We start from the raw sequence: 15,707 nt of genomic DNA, 5'->3' as shown, positions 1-15,707 counted from the left end.
CTGTCCCAGGATCGGGAGGGTCCAGACTGTCGAACGGCATCAAAATCTCGACTACGAAAATGAGGCCGATTTTTGGCAAATTTAATGATGTAACCATCATGATTTTTGGCGAAAATCGTGATGAAAGGAATGTCCTTATTTCCGATGACAGTCGATTGGCAGGACTCTCCTGATCACGACAGGGCATGCCGCACGCCGATCGGCCGCTGTATTGCAGAGATATAGCATGCAGAAGATACCAGTATTTCAAAGATACGCAAATCTAACTCTTCGCAAGGCTATATTTCAGGCAACTAGGGCCAGATCGGGGGAGGACCTACTCTCCCAGAATCGTGAGGATCCAGACTGTCGATCGGCATCAAAATCCCGACCTCGAAAATGAGGCCGATTTTTGGCGAAAATCGTGATGAAAGGAATGTCCTTATTTCCGATGACAGTCGATTGGCAGGACTCTCCTGATCACGACAGGGCATGCCGCGCCCCGATCGGCCGCTGTATTGCAGAGATATAGCATGCAGAAGATACCAGTATTTCAAAGATACGCAAATCTAACTCTTCGCAAGGCTATATTTCAGGCAAATAGGGCCAGATCGGGGGAGGACCTACTCTCCCAGAATCGTGAGGATCCAGACTGTCGATCGGCATCAAAATCCCGACCTCGAAAATGAGGCCGATTTTTGGCAAATTTAATGATGTAACCATCATGATTTTTGGCGAAAATCGTGATGAAAGGAATGTCCTTATTTCCGATGACAGTCGATTGGCAGGACTCTCCTGATCACGACAGGGCATGCCGCACGCCGATCGGCCGCTGTATTGCAGAGATATAGCATGCAGAAGATACCAGTATTTCAAAGATACGCAAATCTAACTCTTCGCAAGGCTATATTTCAGGCAAATAGGGCCAGATCGGGGGAGGACCTACTCTCCCAGAATCGTGAGGATCCAGACTGTCGATCGGCATCAAAATCCCGACCTCGAAAATGAGGCCGATTTTTGGCAAATTTAATGATCTAACCATCATGATTTTTGGCGAAAATCGTGATGAAAGGAATGTCCTTATTTCCGATGACAGTCGATTGGCAGGACTTGCCCCATCCCGAAAAGTCATGCCGCACGCCGATCGGCCACTGTATTGCAGAGATATAGCATGCAGAAGATACCAGTATTTCAAAGATACGCAAATCTAACTCTTCGCAAGGCTATATTTCAGGCAACTAGGGCCAGATCGGGGCAGGACCAACTGTCCCAGGATCGGGAGGGTCCAGACTGTCGAACGGCATCAAAATCTCGACTACGAAAATGAGGCCGATTTTTGGCAAATTTAATGATGTAACCATCATGATTTTTGGCGAAAATCGTGATGAAAGGAATGTCCTTATTTCCGATGACAGTCGATTGGCAGGACTCTCCTGATCACGACAGGGCATGCCGCACGCCGATCGGCCGCTGTATTGCAGAGATATAGCATGCAGAAGATACCAGTATTTCAAAGATACGCAAATCTAACTCTTCGCAAGGCTATATTTCAGGCAACTAGGGCCAGATCGGGGCAGGACCAACTGTCCCAGGATCGGGAGGGTCCAGACTGTCGAACGGCATCAAAATCTCGACTACGAAAATGAGGCCGATTTTTGGCAAATTTAATGATCTAACCATCATGATTTTTGGCGAAAATCGTGATGAAAGGAATGTCCTTATTTCCGATGACAGTCGATTGGCAGGACTCTCCTGATCACGAAAAGACATGAAACGCCCAGATCGGTCCATAAATAGTCGAGATATAGCGTGCAGAAGAAACCAGTATTTCAATGACAAATTCAAATCTTCGGAAGGCTATATCTCAGATAAATAAGGCCAGATCGGGGCAGGACCAACTGTCCCAGGATCGGGAGGGTCCAGATGTCCGAAATGGATGTCCCTTTTTCCGATGGCAGTCGATTGGCAGGACTCTTCTGATCACGAAAAGACATGAAACGCCTAGATCGGTCCATAAATAGTCGAGATATAGCAAAAGATAATAAGAAAAAATTAGCCATTTTGGTCGCAAGTTGAGGATTGTTGTTGCACAGCAACAAAAATCGTTGGAGAAAACTAGTTTTTTATAATCTTCGATGTAGAACAATTAACAAAAACAACTGACTGCAACAAGCCAGTTTTGCTTGATTGTTTTCGCCGCTATTTGTGGCCCGATCAGTGTCATCAGTATACGATTGTGGATACGACATCTTCCTTCACAGAGCACTTATTTACCCTACGCTTTGCCACAAACCGAGTCGTATGCGACTTCACCCCGCCAAAAGGAGTCCTATCCAAGCATTACCGAGGCGTATTCGAGACAGACCGAGTCCAATCCCAGCCAGACAGAAGCGCACCCCTTCAAAGAGCCGAACCAAACAAGATATCGTCATCCTTCGACCTGGCCATCAACAACAAGGACTTTGGCTATGGCAACCGAGGAAGGAGCTACGCGGTCTAGACTCTGAATGATCTCGTTGTTGTTAGGTTTAAGGATATGTATACATATGTACATATATAGTCAATATATTTAGATAGTAGATACAAATCTATTCCACTTGTTTATTTATTTATTTATCCTAGGCTAAGCTATGATGAATAAAACTATTGAAAAATAATCCTTGCTTTATCCTGTTTCGGGGAATATATACCGATTTAAAAAAAGGCGGGCACACCCAGATCGATGCGCAAATAGCGCAGAAAACGAAATATTTTTGATTGGGGAAAATTTCCTTAGTCCTTGATAAGGACTCCATAAAATCAGGGACATTTTTACGACCACAGGAAGCCGTCGCATACCCAGATCGGCCCACAAATAGCCGAGAAAACTAAATATGTATGGTTCGGGTTGTTAGAGTACTTAGAGAAGGATCAAGGATATTTTTCTGATCATGGCGAGCCATGGCACGCCCCAATCGGACCACAAATAAGGGAGAAAACAAGATGTATACCTCTGGAGAAAATATCCTTGATCCTTGGTTCCTGCTAAGGACTCCATCGAATCAGGGACAATTTTCCGATCACAGGACGCCGTCGCAAGCTTAGTTCGGGCCATAAATAACGGAGAAAACAACAACAGTTGTTGTTGTTAATTGTTGTACAACAAATTTTCGTTGTTGTACAACAACAGCTTTCAAATTGCGGCAGCTTAAATGGAGAAAAACGAGAGTTTGAAAACTGGGATACCAGGTGAGCAGAAATCAGCTGAAGGTCGCTGGGTTTTTTAATTTTCTTTTAATTATATTTTTCCGTTTTTTTAATATATTCTTTGGCCGCTCAAAATGGTCCAAAGCGATAATTTCAGATCTGGGATACCAGGCCAACAGAAATCAGCAGAAGGTCGCTCTTTTCTTTTTTAATTTTAAGCAGAAACAATACAAATCAAAAAGAATCATTATTTAATAAAAATAAATATATGCATATCTTGTTTTCCCGCTTATTGTGGCCCGATCTGGACGTGCCATGGCTCGCCATGATCAGAAAAATATCCTTGATCCTTCGGCAAGGACTCCAACAGCCCGAACCATACATATTTAGTTTTCTCGGCTATTTGTGGGCCCATCTGGGTATGCGATGACTTCCTGTGATCGAAAAAATGTCCCTAATTTAATGGAGTCCTTATCAAGGATTAAAGACATTTTCCCCAGTCAAAAATATTCAGTTTTCTCTGCTATTTATGAACCGATAGTTTCCCCAAAAAAAGATACAGCGAGGATGAATTTTCAATAGTTTTATTCATCATAATTTAAATAATTATGTATAAATTATAGTATAATATAAAATAAATAAATATTAGTATAAATAAATGTGCAAGTGGAAAACATTTGTATCTGACTTAAACGTATCATATAGTAGCCCGCGTAGCCCCTCCCTTGGTTGTCATAGTCAAAGTCCTTGTGGTTGATGGCCAGGTCGAAGGATGACGATAGCTTGTTTGGTTCAGCTCTTTGAAGGGGTGCGCTTCGGTGAGCTTCTGGCTGGGATACTTTGATCGGACTCCGTCTGACGGGAGGGAATCGGATACGCCTCAGCTTGTGGCAAAGCGTAGGTGAAGGAAGATACATATATTTAAAACAAAATATCCACAATTATATACTGATTCACTTACACGTCTCGAAGCTGAAGCCCAGCGTTTGATTCGGCGTCGTATGGATGAGGGGGTTGCTGACATTATTTCCAGTGGCATCAGACAGTGGCTGCCACAGTCCAGCCAGGAGCACATCCCTAGGAACTCCCGAGAAGACGAGGATGGCGGAATCACCCGCTAATGGGGCACCGACGGAGGAATCATGTCCCGAAGATGAGCCGGAAGACCAAAAAGCTGATGCCTCAGGTAAACAATGGTGGGCAAATCGGGGACCGAGGGCTCGCAAGAGGTATTGCTGCTAAAATGAAAGGAAGAGTTAAATAAAGCAACAATATTTTAAAGGTTTTAAATAAGGCCAGATCGGGGCAGGACCAACTTACCCAGGATCGAGAGGGTCCAGACTGTCGAACGGCATCAAAATCTCGACTACGAAAATGAGGCCGATTTTTGGCAATTTTAATGATGTAACCATCATGATTTTTGGGGAAAATCGTGATGAAAGGAATGTCCTTATTTCCAATGACAGTCGATTGGCAGGACTCTCCTGATCACGACAGGGCATGCCGCGCCCCAATCGGCCGCTGTATTGCAGAGATATAACATGCAGAAGATACCAGTATTTCAAAGATACGCAAATCTAACTCTTCGCAAGGCTATATTTCAGGCAAATAGGGCCAGATCGGGGGAGGACCTACTCTCCCAGAATCGTGAGGATCCAGACTGTCGATCGGCATCAAAATCCCGACCTCGAAAATGAGGCCGATTTTTGGCAATTTTAATGATGTAACCATCATGATTTTTGGCGAAAATCGTGATGAAAGGAATGTCCTTATTTCCGATGACAGTCGATTGGCAGGACTCTCCTGATCACGACAGGGCATGCCGCACGCCGATCGGCCGCTGTATTGCAGAGATATAGCATGCAGAAGATACCAGTATTTCAAAGATACGCAAATCTAACTCTTCGCAAGGCTATATTTCAGGCAAATAGGGCCAGATCGGGGGAGGACCTACTCTCCCAGAATCGTGAGGATCCAGACTGTCGATCGGCATCAAAATCTCGACCTCGAAAATGAGGCCGATTTTTGGCAATTTTAATGATGTAACCATCATGATTTTTGGCGAAAATCGTGATGAAAGGAATGTCCTTATTTCCGATGACAGTCGATTGGCAGGACTCTCCTGATCACGACAGGGCATGCCGCACGCCGATCGGCCGCTGTATTGCAGAGATATAGCATGCAGAAGATACCAGTATTTTAATGACAAATTCAAATCTTCGGAAGGCTCTATCTCAGAAAAATAAGGCCAGATCGGGGCAGGACCAACTGTCCCAGGATCGGGAGGGTCCAGACTGTCGAACGGCATCAAAATCTCGACTACGAAAATGAGGCCGATTTTTGGCAAATTTAATGATGTAACCATCATGATTTTTTGCGAAAATCGTGAAAAAATGGATGTCCCTTTTTCCGATGGCAGTCGATTGGCAGGACTCTCCTGATCACGAAAAGACATGCCGCACGCCGATCGGCCGCTGTATTGCAGAGATATAGCATGCAGAAGATACCAGTATTTCAAAGATACGCAAATCTAACTCTTCGCAAGGCTATATTTCAGGCAAATAGGGCCAGATCGGGGGAGGACCTACTCTCCCAGAATCGTGAGGATCCAGACTGTCGATCGGCATCAAAATCTCGACCTCGAAAATGAGGCCGATTTTTGGCAATTTTAATAATGTAACCATCATGATTTTTGGCGAAAATCGTGATGAAAGGAATGTCCTTATTTCCGATGACAGTCGATTGGCAGGACTCTCCTGATCACGACAGGGCATGCCGCACGCCGATCGGCCGCTGTATTGCAGAGATATAGCATGCAGAAGATACCAGTATTTCAAAGATACGCAAATCTAACTCTTCGCAAGGCTATATTTCAGGCAAATAGGGCCAGATCGGGGGAGGACCTACTCTCCCAGAATCGTGAGGATCCAGACTGTCGATCGGCATCAAAATCTCGACCTCGAAAATGAGGCCGATTTTTGGCAATTTTAATGATGTAACCATCATGATTTTTGACGAAAATCGTGATGAAAGGAATGTCCTTATTTCCGATGACAGTCGATTGGCAGGACTTGCCCCATCCCGAAAAGACATGCCGCACGCCGATCGGCCGCTGTATTGCAGAGATATAGCATGCAGAAGATACCAGTATTTCAAAGATACGCAAATCTAACTCTTCGCAAGGCTATATTTCAGGCAAATAGGGCCAGATCGGGGGAGGACCTACTCTCCCAGAATCGTGAGGATCCAGACTGTCGATCGGCATCAAAATCTCGACTACGAAAATGAAGCCGATTTTTTGCAAATTTAATGATGTAACCATCATGATTTTTGGCGAAAATCGTGATGAAAGGAATGTCCTTATTTCCGATGGCAGTCGATTGGCAGGACTCTCCTGATCACTACAGGGCATGCCGCGCCCCGATCGGCCACTGCGTAGCCGAGATATAGCGTGCAGAAGAAACCAGTATTTTAATGACAAATTCAAATCTTCGGAAGGCTCTATCTCAGATAAATAAGGCCAGATCGGGGCAGGACCAACTTTCCCAGGATCGGGAGGGTCCAGACTGTCGATCGGCATCAAAATCCCGACCTCGAAAATGAGGCCGATTTTTGGCAAATTTAATGATGTAACCATCATGATTTTTGGCGAAAATCGTGATGAAAGGAATGTCCTTATTTCCGATGACAGTCGATTGGCAGGACTTGCCCCATCCCGAAAAGACATGCCGCACGCCGATCGGCAGCTGTATTGCAGAGATATAGCATGCAGAAGATACCAGTATTTCAAAGATACGCAAATCTAACTCTTCGCAAGGCTATATTTCAGGCAACTAGGGCCAGATCGGGGGAGGACCTACTCTCCCAGAATCGTGAGGATCCAGACTGTCGATCGGCATCAAAATCCCGACCTCGAAAATGAGGCCGATTTTTGGCAATTTTAATGATGTAACCATCATGATTTTTGGCGAAAATCGTGATGAAAGGAATGTCCTTATTTCCGATGACAGTCGATTGGCAGGACTCTCCTGATCACTACAGGGCATGCCGCGCCCCGATCGGCCACTGCGTAGCCGAGATATAGCGTGCAGAAGAAACCAGTATTTTAATGACAAATTCAAATCTTCGGAAGGCTCTATCTCAGATAAATAAGGCCAGATCGGGGCAGGACCAACTGTCCCAGGATCGGGAGGGTCCAGACTGTCGAACGGCATCAAAATCTCGACTACGAAAATGAGGCCGATTTTTGGCAAATTTAATGATGTAACCATCATGATTTTTTGCGAAAATCGTGAAAAAATGGATGTCCCTTTTTCCGATGGCAGTCGATTGGCAGGACTCTCCTGATCACGACAGGGCATGCCGCACGCCGATCGGCCGCTGTATTGCAGAGATATAGCATGCAGAAGATACCAGTATTTTAATGACAAATTCAAATCTTCGGAAGGCTCTATCTCAGAAAAATAAGGCCAGATCGGGGCAGGACCAACTGTCCCAGGATCGGGAGGGTCCAGACTGTCGAACGGCATCAAAATCTCGACTACGAAAATGAGGCCGATTTTTGGCAAATTTAATGATGTAACCATCATGATTTTTTGCGAAAATCGTGAAAAAATGGATGTCCCTTTTTCCGATGGCAGTCGATTGGCAGGACTCTCCTGATCACGACAGGGCATGCCGCACGCCGATCGGCCGCTGTATTGCAGAGATATAGCATGCAGAAGATACCAGTATTTTAATGACAAATTCAAATCTTCGGAAGGCTCTATCTCAGAAAAATAAGGCCAGATCGGGGCAGGACCAACTGTCCCAGGATCGGGAGGGTCCAGACTGTCGAACGGCATCAAAATCTCGACTACGAAAATGAGGCCGATTTTTGGCAAATTTAATGATGTAACCATCATGATTTTTTGCGAAAATCGTGATGAAAGGAATGTCGTTATTTCCGATGGCAGTCGATTGGCAGGACTCTCCTGATCACTACAGGGCATGCCGCGCCCCGATCGGCCACTGCGTAGCCGAGATATAGCGTGCAGAAGAAACCAGTATTTTAATGACAAATTCAAATCTTCGGAAGGCTCTATCTCAGATAAATAAGGCCAGATCGGGGCAGGACCAACTGTCCCAGGATCGGGAGGATCCAGACTGTCGATCGGCATCAAAATCTCGACTACGAAAATGAAGCCGATTTTTTGCAAATTTAATGATGTAACCATCATGATTTTTGGCGAAAATCGTGATGAAAGGAATGTCCTTATTTCCGATGACAGTCGATTGGCAGGACTTGCCCCATCCCGAAAAGACATGCCGCACGCCGATCGGCAGCTGTATTGCAGAGATATAGCATGCAGAAGATACCAGTATTTCAAAGATACGCAAATCTAACTCTTCGCAAGGCTATATTTCAGGCAACTAGGGCCAGATCGGGGGAGGACCTACTCTCCCAGAATCGTGAGGATCCAGACTGTCGATCGGCATCAAAATCCCGACCTCGAAAATGAGGCCGATTTTTGGCAATTTTAATGATGTAACCATCATGATTTTTGGCGAAAATCGTGATGAAAGGAATGTCCTTATTTCCGATGACAGTCGATTGGCAGGACTTGCCCCATCCCGAAAAGACATGCCGCACGCCGATCGGCCGCTGTATTGCAGAGATATAGCATGCAGAAGATACCAGTATTTCAAAGATACGCAAATCTAACTCTTCGCAAGGCTATATTTCAGGCAAATAGGGCCGGATCGGGGGAGGACCTACTCTGCCAGAATCGTGAGGATCCAGACTGTCGATCGGCATCAAAATCTCGACCTCGAAAATGAGGCCGATTTTTGGCAATTTTAATGATGTAACCATCATGATTTTTGGCGAAAATCATGATGAAAGGAATGTCCTTATTTCCGATGACAGTCGATTGGCAGGACTCTCCTGATCACTACAGGGCATGCCGCGCCCCGATCGGCCACTGCGTAGCCGAGATATAGCGTGCAGAAGAAACCAGTATTTTAATGACAAATTCAAATCTTCGGAAGGCTCTATCTCAGATAAATAAGGCCAGATCGGGGCAGGACCAACTGTCCCAGGATCGGGAGGGTCCAGACTGTCGAACGGCATCAAAATCTCGACTACGAAAATGAGGCCGATTTTTGGCAAATTTAATGATGTAACCATCATGATTTTTTGCGAAAATCGTGAAAAAATGGATGTCCCTTTTTCCGATGGCAGTCGATTGGCAGGACTCTCCTGATCACGACAGGGCATGCCGCGCCCCGATCGGCCACTGCGTAGCCGAGATATAGCGTGCAGAAGAAACCAGTATTTTAATGACAAATTCAAATCTTCGGAAGGCTCTATCTCAGATAAATAAGGCCAGATCGGTACAGGACCAACTGTTCCAGGATCGGGAGGGACCAGACTGTCGTACGGCATCAAAATCTCGACTACGAAAATGAGGCCGATGGTTGGCCGTTGTCCTGTTTTCTGAAGGCAATACATGTGACAATTAACTTTCGAAAATCACATTTTATTCGCAATTAAGCTCTCTTATGTGCAACAGGAATATCATATTTCTAGCCATCCAGATCGCTTGTTCTAGCATCCAGTCCTCCAGCCTGCATCCTTACCAGCCAGCGTTGTAGACGACGGGAGTGGCCGCATGAGAAATATGGACGAGGGGAGAAGCGTATGAGGTGTGGACGAGAGGAGATGCCGCGTAGCTGGTGATGACGGGAGCTGCATAGGTCTTTACCACGGGGGCGACAACATCCTGGACAACATGGGCAGAGCTGTGGACCACCGACTGGCTCTGGTGGGAGACAGAGGTGGGAACGCTCTTTACCACGGAACCAACATTGGCCAGGTAGGGCTCCTGCACGATGGTTGTGGTAGCCGGGGCGGAATAGACCAGCGGAGACTCATACAGATGGCCGGGACGAGCGACAGCTACGGCGAGGAGAGCAGACAATACCACCAACTTGAACATTTTGAAATAGTTTGGTCTGTATTGACTGTTTGGATTGGAGTGATCGGATTGAGCTTCTTGCGAGAACTGTGTGTGGTTGTGGAGCTGCTGCAGTGGTTTTATATAGCTCCCGTTTGGGCAGAGACTTGGCTTTGACCTTCAGGGCCGAGCCACACGCATACGCAGACCACAGTATCGATGTGTGGACCGAAGCCGCGCTACAATTCGAGTCCGAAATCCAACCCATATCAGATTCTGGGCCGCGATCAATAAGCAATTAGCGTCGGTGGACGGCTTAGCCGAGGGCCAATCAAGTACGCAGAGTACAGCGGAGTATAGCAGAGTGGTTCCGAGACCATTAGAGACTCTCAAGGGCCTCTGGCGACTCCTCCGCGGCTGCATTACTTGCACTTTGGGTGCGGGAGTCAGGGTCAAGTCATCGTGCAGTGAGTGTGTGAGCTTTTGGTTTCGGATCACGAGTATTGGGTTCAGTTTGAGTTTCAGTTTTTCTTTCCATTGCAAGTCGCATGTTTCATTGTCCGAGCGAGGGCAGACTTATTTCGCTTTCAAGTCAACTCAACTCAAATCGTACCTGCACTCGTAAATGTTTTAATTAAACTTATCTTTTCGCAGCTGCGACGGCAACGGCAACTACCCCGAAAATAACGACGATGGACAATGCCCGTACTATATAAGACTGGTCTTTCAGTTGTCCCATTATCAGTCAGCTTCATTCGCTTCCACAGCAGCACAACACAGACCAAAAACACAAAATCCCCTCAACATGTTCAAATTGGTAAGTCATCCATCCGAATCCGAGCGGTCGTCCTCCTAGCTATGAGCTAACCTCCTCCATTATTTGTTCCAGGTGGTGTTGTCTGCTCTCCTCGCCGTAGCTGTCGCTCGTCCCGGCCATCTGTATGAGTCTCCGCTGGTCTATTCCGCCCCGGCTACCACAACCATCGTGCAGGAGCCCTACCTGGCCAATGTTGGTTCCGTGGTAAAGAGCGTTCCCACCTCTGTCTCCCACCAGAGCCAGTCGGTGGTCCACAGCTCTGCCCATGTCGTCCAGGATGTTGTCGCTCCCGTGGTGAAGACCTATGCAGCTCCCGTCATCACCAGCTACGCGGCATCTCCTCTGGTCCACACCTCATACGCCTCTCCCCTCGTCCATACTTCCTATGCGGCCACTCCCGTCGTCTACAACGCTGGCTGGTAAGCACGCAGGCGGAGGACTGGATGCTAGTTCAAGCGATCTGGATGGCTAGAAATATAATATCCTGTTATATATGAACGAGTTTAATTGCGAGTAAAATGTGACTTTCGAAAGCTAATTATAAAGGACTGCAGAAGAAGTTTTTTAAGTTTGCACTGCAGCCCCTGTAATTTTCAATCCTATTGAAAATATCCTTGGTGCTTGATAAGGACTCCATTAAGTCGGGGTCATTTTTCCGATCACAGGTAGCCATCATTATGCCAGATCTGGCCGCAAATAGCGGTGTAATCAATAAAACAGAACTGGCCTGTTGTAATTTGTTGCTGTTGTCAATTTTTCTCAAAAAAAAAAGACATACATTTTTCTTGTACATCAACAGCCCTCAACAAACAAGAGAATTTTCAGATCTTGAGATACCAGGCGAACAGAAATTATCAGAGGTCGGAGGTTTTTTTTCATGGGTTCTTTGTTGATCTCGTGTTACCAACGCCGCTAAGCAGTGTTTAAAAAATATTTACGTGCGAGATAAGCACACAGAATGCACTTTGTGATTATTTGGAAACTTTTACTTCGCGAACCGGTGGTTTTTAAAAATTTTGTATATTTTAATTGTTTAGCCCCCAAAGGTATGCAACACATTTTTTCAATATGCTGCTAAACTAAAAAATAATTGTTTTGCCCATTGATCTCGGATTTTGGCTTTTTTTCTTTCTTTGGCTATATCTCGACTATTTATGGGCCGATCAGGGCGTGGCATGTCATTTCGGGATCGGGATTGGCATTAGAAACAAGGACATACATTTTTTACGATATTTGCAAGAATCATGATCATTCCATTTGCAAGTAATCGCGTACCAGTAACAGTATATCTTTATACAAAAAAATATTTATTTAAATTTGAACATTCTGGGTTTCTTTTACAATTTAGTTTTATACAAATGAATGTCTGCATCTTATAAAAAATCCGGCAGTCCATTGTCATCCCAAGAAGCTTTGTGGAAACCTAGAAAGGAATGTAAGATATCAAAAGGCCGAATTCTCAGACTGAAATTAATAAATAAACAGAAAATTGAATGCCCCATTCCATCCACGACACCACTCGACGCTCTGGCGGCGAGTTCAGTATCAGCGTTTTTTCCTGATAAGAGAGGCGAGCAAGGTATTAAATTAACGGAGGAATCTGAGCTGCACATGGCGAGATCGCACGGATTGGTTTGAAATGGTGCTAGAGCTGGTGCACAAGCTGAAATATAATACACAGAGGAACCACAAAGGCTATTGTAAACAGTAAATCAGTGCAGCAACAGCTGGCCCCATCGCTATAGTCCGGTTCCAGTGGTCTCAGTCAACAGTTATCACTCTTAATGGATGGTAATTGTGAAAATCTTAAATCAATTAGACTATAATTAAACTTTATAGCCGCCGTTATCGTGGGTATTGCCTCTGGCTATCTTCTTTTTGCAAAATATTGATCTTGAACGGATAGTGAACAATTGTGCGGCTTTTGCGGCAGATAAGCCTGTGGAAAGACCAAACAATAAAGTTGGTTGAGACGCTAATTAAAATGAGCAAACAGTGGTGAGGTGTGTGGAGTGCCAGTGATAATAGTGCAATTCCACGTGTGATAAAGTGGAGAAAACGTATCAGGACGCGTATTAGCTGTTAATTTGTGAATCGAGTCACAAATTGGCGGAGCGTCAAAACTGAAGAAGCGGGATACTTTTCAAATTCAAATCGAAAGCTGCTGCTGCAAAGAGAGCATAAAAGCATAAAAGCTTTCGTCAGACCTAAACCTCCACCTAATCAAGAGACGAAGCTATATATTCGGTCGGCCACAAAGAGCGAGAGCGCTGCGTGTGCGCATTGTCGAAATGAGCGCGACAGAGGTGAGTGTCAAATGTGTTTCGAGTAAACAGTGTGTTGTTGGTGCTGGCTGAATTTAGCAAGCGCGCGCAGTGCCTGCTACAGGGAAAAACAAATGCTTAATACAATTAATTTCAATATTCCGCGGAAAAAAATAGACGCAAATTGGCACAGCGCGATGCTCCCGATGATTACGTAAGAGTGATGCTCGAAAGCAGAAACCAGATAGAAGAAAAAACACTCGAAACGACTGATTCGAAGCATGTTGTGGCTGACCTTGAAAATTAGAGACAGCCAAGACCATATGTTTTGTATACAATTTTGTGGACAATGCTTTCATTATTGATTCAAAGTGCTACGCGGCGACATTCCCATGGTGCTGCTGATATTCCCCTAACAACTAAAAACTAACAACAAATAATGTAATTCAGGAAGCACAGAACACTCGCTTATCGCTTTGTTTACATGCAGTGCAGCCAGTCGTCGAATTGGGAGAGCAGTGAGCTGTGAAAACTAACCCTTCAAATGAGTGAAAACGACGCGGCTTTTTAGAGTACGTTCTACTGATAACCGGATTTTATTTCTAGTGATTTAGCTTGGCATTGCCAGAAGAGTGAAATTTGGTTAGCGCTTAAAAGGCCATTGCATACTTTCAGGCATCCGCACGAAATGAAACGCAACGACGTCGCAGCATCGGCAGCCAAACGAGCGCGACTAGCATTGTAGGCGGAGAAGTGGCGGTGGTGGAGCAGGAGGGAGAGGTGGAGGGAGGTGGGCATTGTCGCAGCGCCTGCCAATGGCTATGGCTTGTTATCACCTCCACGTCCGTGGAGCCGACCATGTTCCTCTACATGTTTGCCTTCATGATTACCTCCGTAGTGGAGCAGAGCTTTTTCCTGTACAAGGCCTGCCGCGTGAACAACAACTTTAGCGAGGCGATCTGCACCAACATCCACAAGGCCGAGAACGAGGCGTACAAGAAGCAGTCGCTGGAGACCACCGCCTGGTTCCTGCAGTGGGAGAACATCTCCGCCCACATCTTCCCTATCGTCATGGCTCTGTTCCTGGGCTCCTTCTCGGATCGTCGCGGCCGGAAGCTGCCGCTGCTGATGGGCCTGGTGGGTAAGTTTATCTACTCAACGATGATTGTGGTGAATGCCAAGATGCCCCATTGGCCGGTGCAGAATATCATCTACACGGCCACCCTGCCCTCGGCTCTGACGGGGGCCGATGTGGCCATTTTTGCCTCATGCTTTGCCTACATTTCGGACATATCCACGCTGGAGCAGCGCACCATCCGGGTGACCATATTGGACGTGGTGTATCTGAGTGCCATGCCCACGGGCGTGGCACTCGGCTCGCACCTCTTCTACAACACCTTCCACCAGTCGTATGCGGATATGTTTTTGGTAAACGCCTCCCTGCTGGCGCTGGCCATCCTCTACACACTGTTCGCCCTGAAGGTGAGTTCGGGTTGAGATCCCATCCAGAACTGTCCTTATTCGACCCCCTCTTAGTGGCAAACCACGCCCCGACAACGCTCGCTGAGAGAGTTGGGCTGCTGTGGCATTTGGGGCGACTTCTTCGACAAGCAGCACGTGAAGGACTCGTTCAGCGTGCTGTCGAAGACCCGCCAGGGCCATCGTCGCAGCTTCCTCATCATCCTGCTCGTCAGCATGGCGCTGTACACATTCCAGCGGGACGAGGGCAGCTACCTCTATCTCTACACGCTGGACAAGTTCAAGTGGGAGGTAAGCTCCTTCAGCAGCTTCAAGACCTTCAAGTCGTCGGCATATGTGATTGCCATGCTCCTGGCAGTGCCGCTCATGAACAAAGTTTTGGGGTGGCGTGATACGGTAAGACACAGCAAGCCCCAGCAGAAATACAAGCTGAATCTATTTCCATGATCCCCTCCAGACCATCATCTTCATTGGCGCCTTTGCCCACTCGATAGCCCGACTGTTCTACTTTTTTGCCGCCACTCCGAAACTGCTCTATGCCGGGGCCGTGGTCTGCAGTCTGGGGCCGATTGTGGGTCCCATGATTCGGGCCATGACCTCCAAGGTAGTCCCCACTTCGGAGCGTGGCAAGGTCTTTGCCCTGCTCTCTGTATGCGACAATGCGGTGCCGTTCATCAGTGGGGTCTGCTACTCGCAGATCTATCGCGCCAGCCTGGACGACAACTACGGAGGGGATGTCTTCATGCTGACCATCGCCACCCAGATGGCGGTCTTTCTTCTGATACTGTAAGTGGCAGCACGACCTGAAATATCCTTTCCGGTATGAATCCTACTCTCTTGCAGATGCATTCACATCATTCTGGGCAGGAATTCGTTGGCCGTCCCCGAAGTTGCCGAGAATGAGAGCGGCCTGATCAACCCCGAAACGGCCTTGGCGACGCCACAAGAGGAGGACAAATACTAGCTGGACGCTGCATCTCCATTTTTTTTTTAAATTTTTTTTTCGTTTAGCAATAAAAAGACATACATTATATACCATAGATT

The 15,707-nt window shown here is 46.4% G+C and overlaps 4 protein-coding genes across 8 annotated transcripts in view; 2 read left to right on the top strand and 2 right to left on the bottom strand.

Annotated features, from left to right (window-relative positions):
- Nucleotides 1–3,733: 3,733 nt before the first annotated feature.
- LOC4812358 (elongation factor-like GTPase 1) overlaps nucleotides 3,734–15,707 on the bottom strand; it is a 94,536-nt gene continuing 82,562 nt past the window's right edge. Inside the window, exons 6-7 of one of the 3 annotated variants that reach the window (XR_004470510.1) lie at nucleotides 4,127–4,403; nucleotides 3,734–4,049 (exon numbers count right to left, since the gene is read on the bottom strand). The gene's annotated coding sequence lies outside the window, so the exon portion shown is untranslated. Of the gene's footprint in view, nucleotides 4,050–4,126; nucleotides 4,404–12,206; nucleotides 12,344–15,707 lie in introns of those variants that run through there. The other 2 variants (XR_004470511.1, XM_001352545.4) reach the window with 2 other exon arrangements.
- On the bottom strand, nucleotides 9,700–10,242 carry LOC6900030 (retinin-like). Its single transcript, XM_002135358.3, has one exon. It carries the CDS (start codon nucleotides 10,143–10,145, stop codon nucleotides 9,783–9,785), a length of 363 nt encoding a protein of 120 aa, XP_002135394.2. The 5' UTR covers nucleotides 10,146–10,242; the 3' UTR covers nucleotides 9,700–9,782.
- Nucleotides 10,815–11,454, top strand: LOC6900029 (retinin-like). Its single transcript, XM_033384452.1, has 2 exons — nucleotides 10,815–10,920; nucleotides 10,993–11,454. Exons 1-2 carry the CDS (start codon nucleotides 10,909–10,911, stop codon nucleotides 11,341–11,343), a joined length of 363 nt encoding a protein of 120 aa, XP_033240343.1. The 5' UTR covers nucleotides 10,815–10,908; the 3' UTR covers nucleotides 11,344–11,454.
- LOC6900028 (proton-coupled folate transporter) lies at nucleotides 12,498–15,703 on the top strand. Of its 3 annotated transcripts, none has more exons than XM_015188215.2 (5): nucleotides 12,498–13,226; nucleotides 13,842–14,666; nucleotides 14,721–15,059; nucleotides 15,121–15,449; nucleotides 15,507–15,703. In XM_015188215.2, exons 1-5 carry the CDS (start codon nucleotides 13,212–13,214, stop codon nucleotides 15,625–15,627), a joined length of 1,629 nt encoding a protein of 542 aa, XP_015043701.1. In that variant the 5' UTR covers nucleotides 12,498–13,211; the 3' UTR covers nucleotides 15,628–15,703. The 3 variants fall into 3 exon arrangements, with proteins under 3 accessions (XP_015043701.1, XP_015043703.1, XP_002135392.1); XM_015188217.2 differs by having other exon boundaries at nucleotides 12,499–12,711; nucleotides 13,860–14,666; XM_002135356.3 differs by having other exon boundaries at nucleotides 12,499–13,226; nucleotides 13,860–14,666.

Source organism: Drosophila pseudoobscura, chromosome X (genome assembly GCF_009870125.1).
Source record: "Drosophila pseudoobscura strain MV-25-SWS-2005 chromosome X, UCI_Dpse_MV25, whole genome shotgun sequence".
NCBI lineage: Eukaryota > Metazoa > Arthropoda > Insecta > Diptera > Drosophilidae > Drosophila > Drosophila pseudoobscura.
The sequence above is the reverse complement of the archived record's forward strand: the minus strand, read 5'-3'. Positions and strand labels throughout refer to the sequence as shown.

Bases quoted from the DNA above. Each gene is read 5' to 3' on its own strand.
- LOC6900030 (XM_002135358.3), bottom strand. From the start codon at position 10,145: ATGTTCAAGTTGGTGGTATTGTCTGCTCTCCTCGCCGTAGCTGTCGCT.
- LOC6900028 (XM_015188215.2), top strand. The intron at 14,667-14,720 runs GTGAGTTCGGGT...ACCCCCTCTTAG, and splicing joins ACACACTGTTCGCCCTGAAG to TGGCAAACCACGCCCCGACA. The intron at 15,450-15,506 runs GTAAGTGGCAGC...ACTCTCTTGCAG, and splicing joins GCGGTCTTTCTTCTGATACT to ATGCATTCACATCATTCTGG.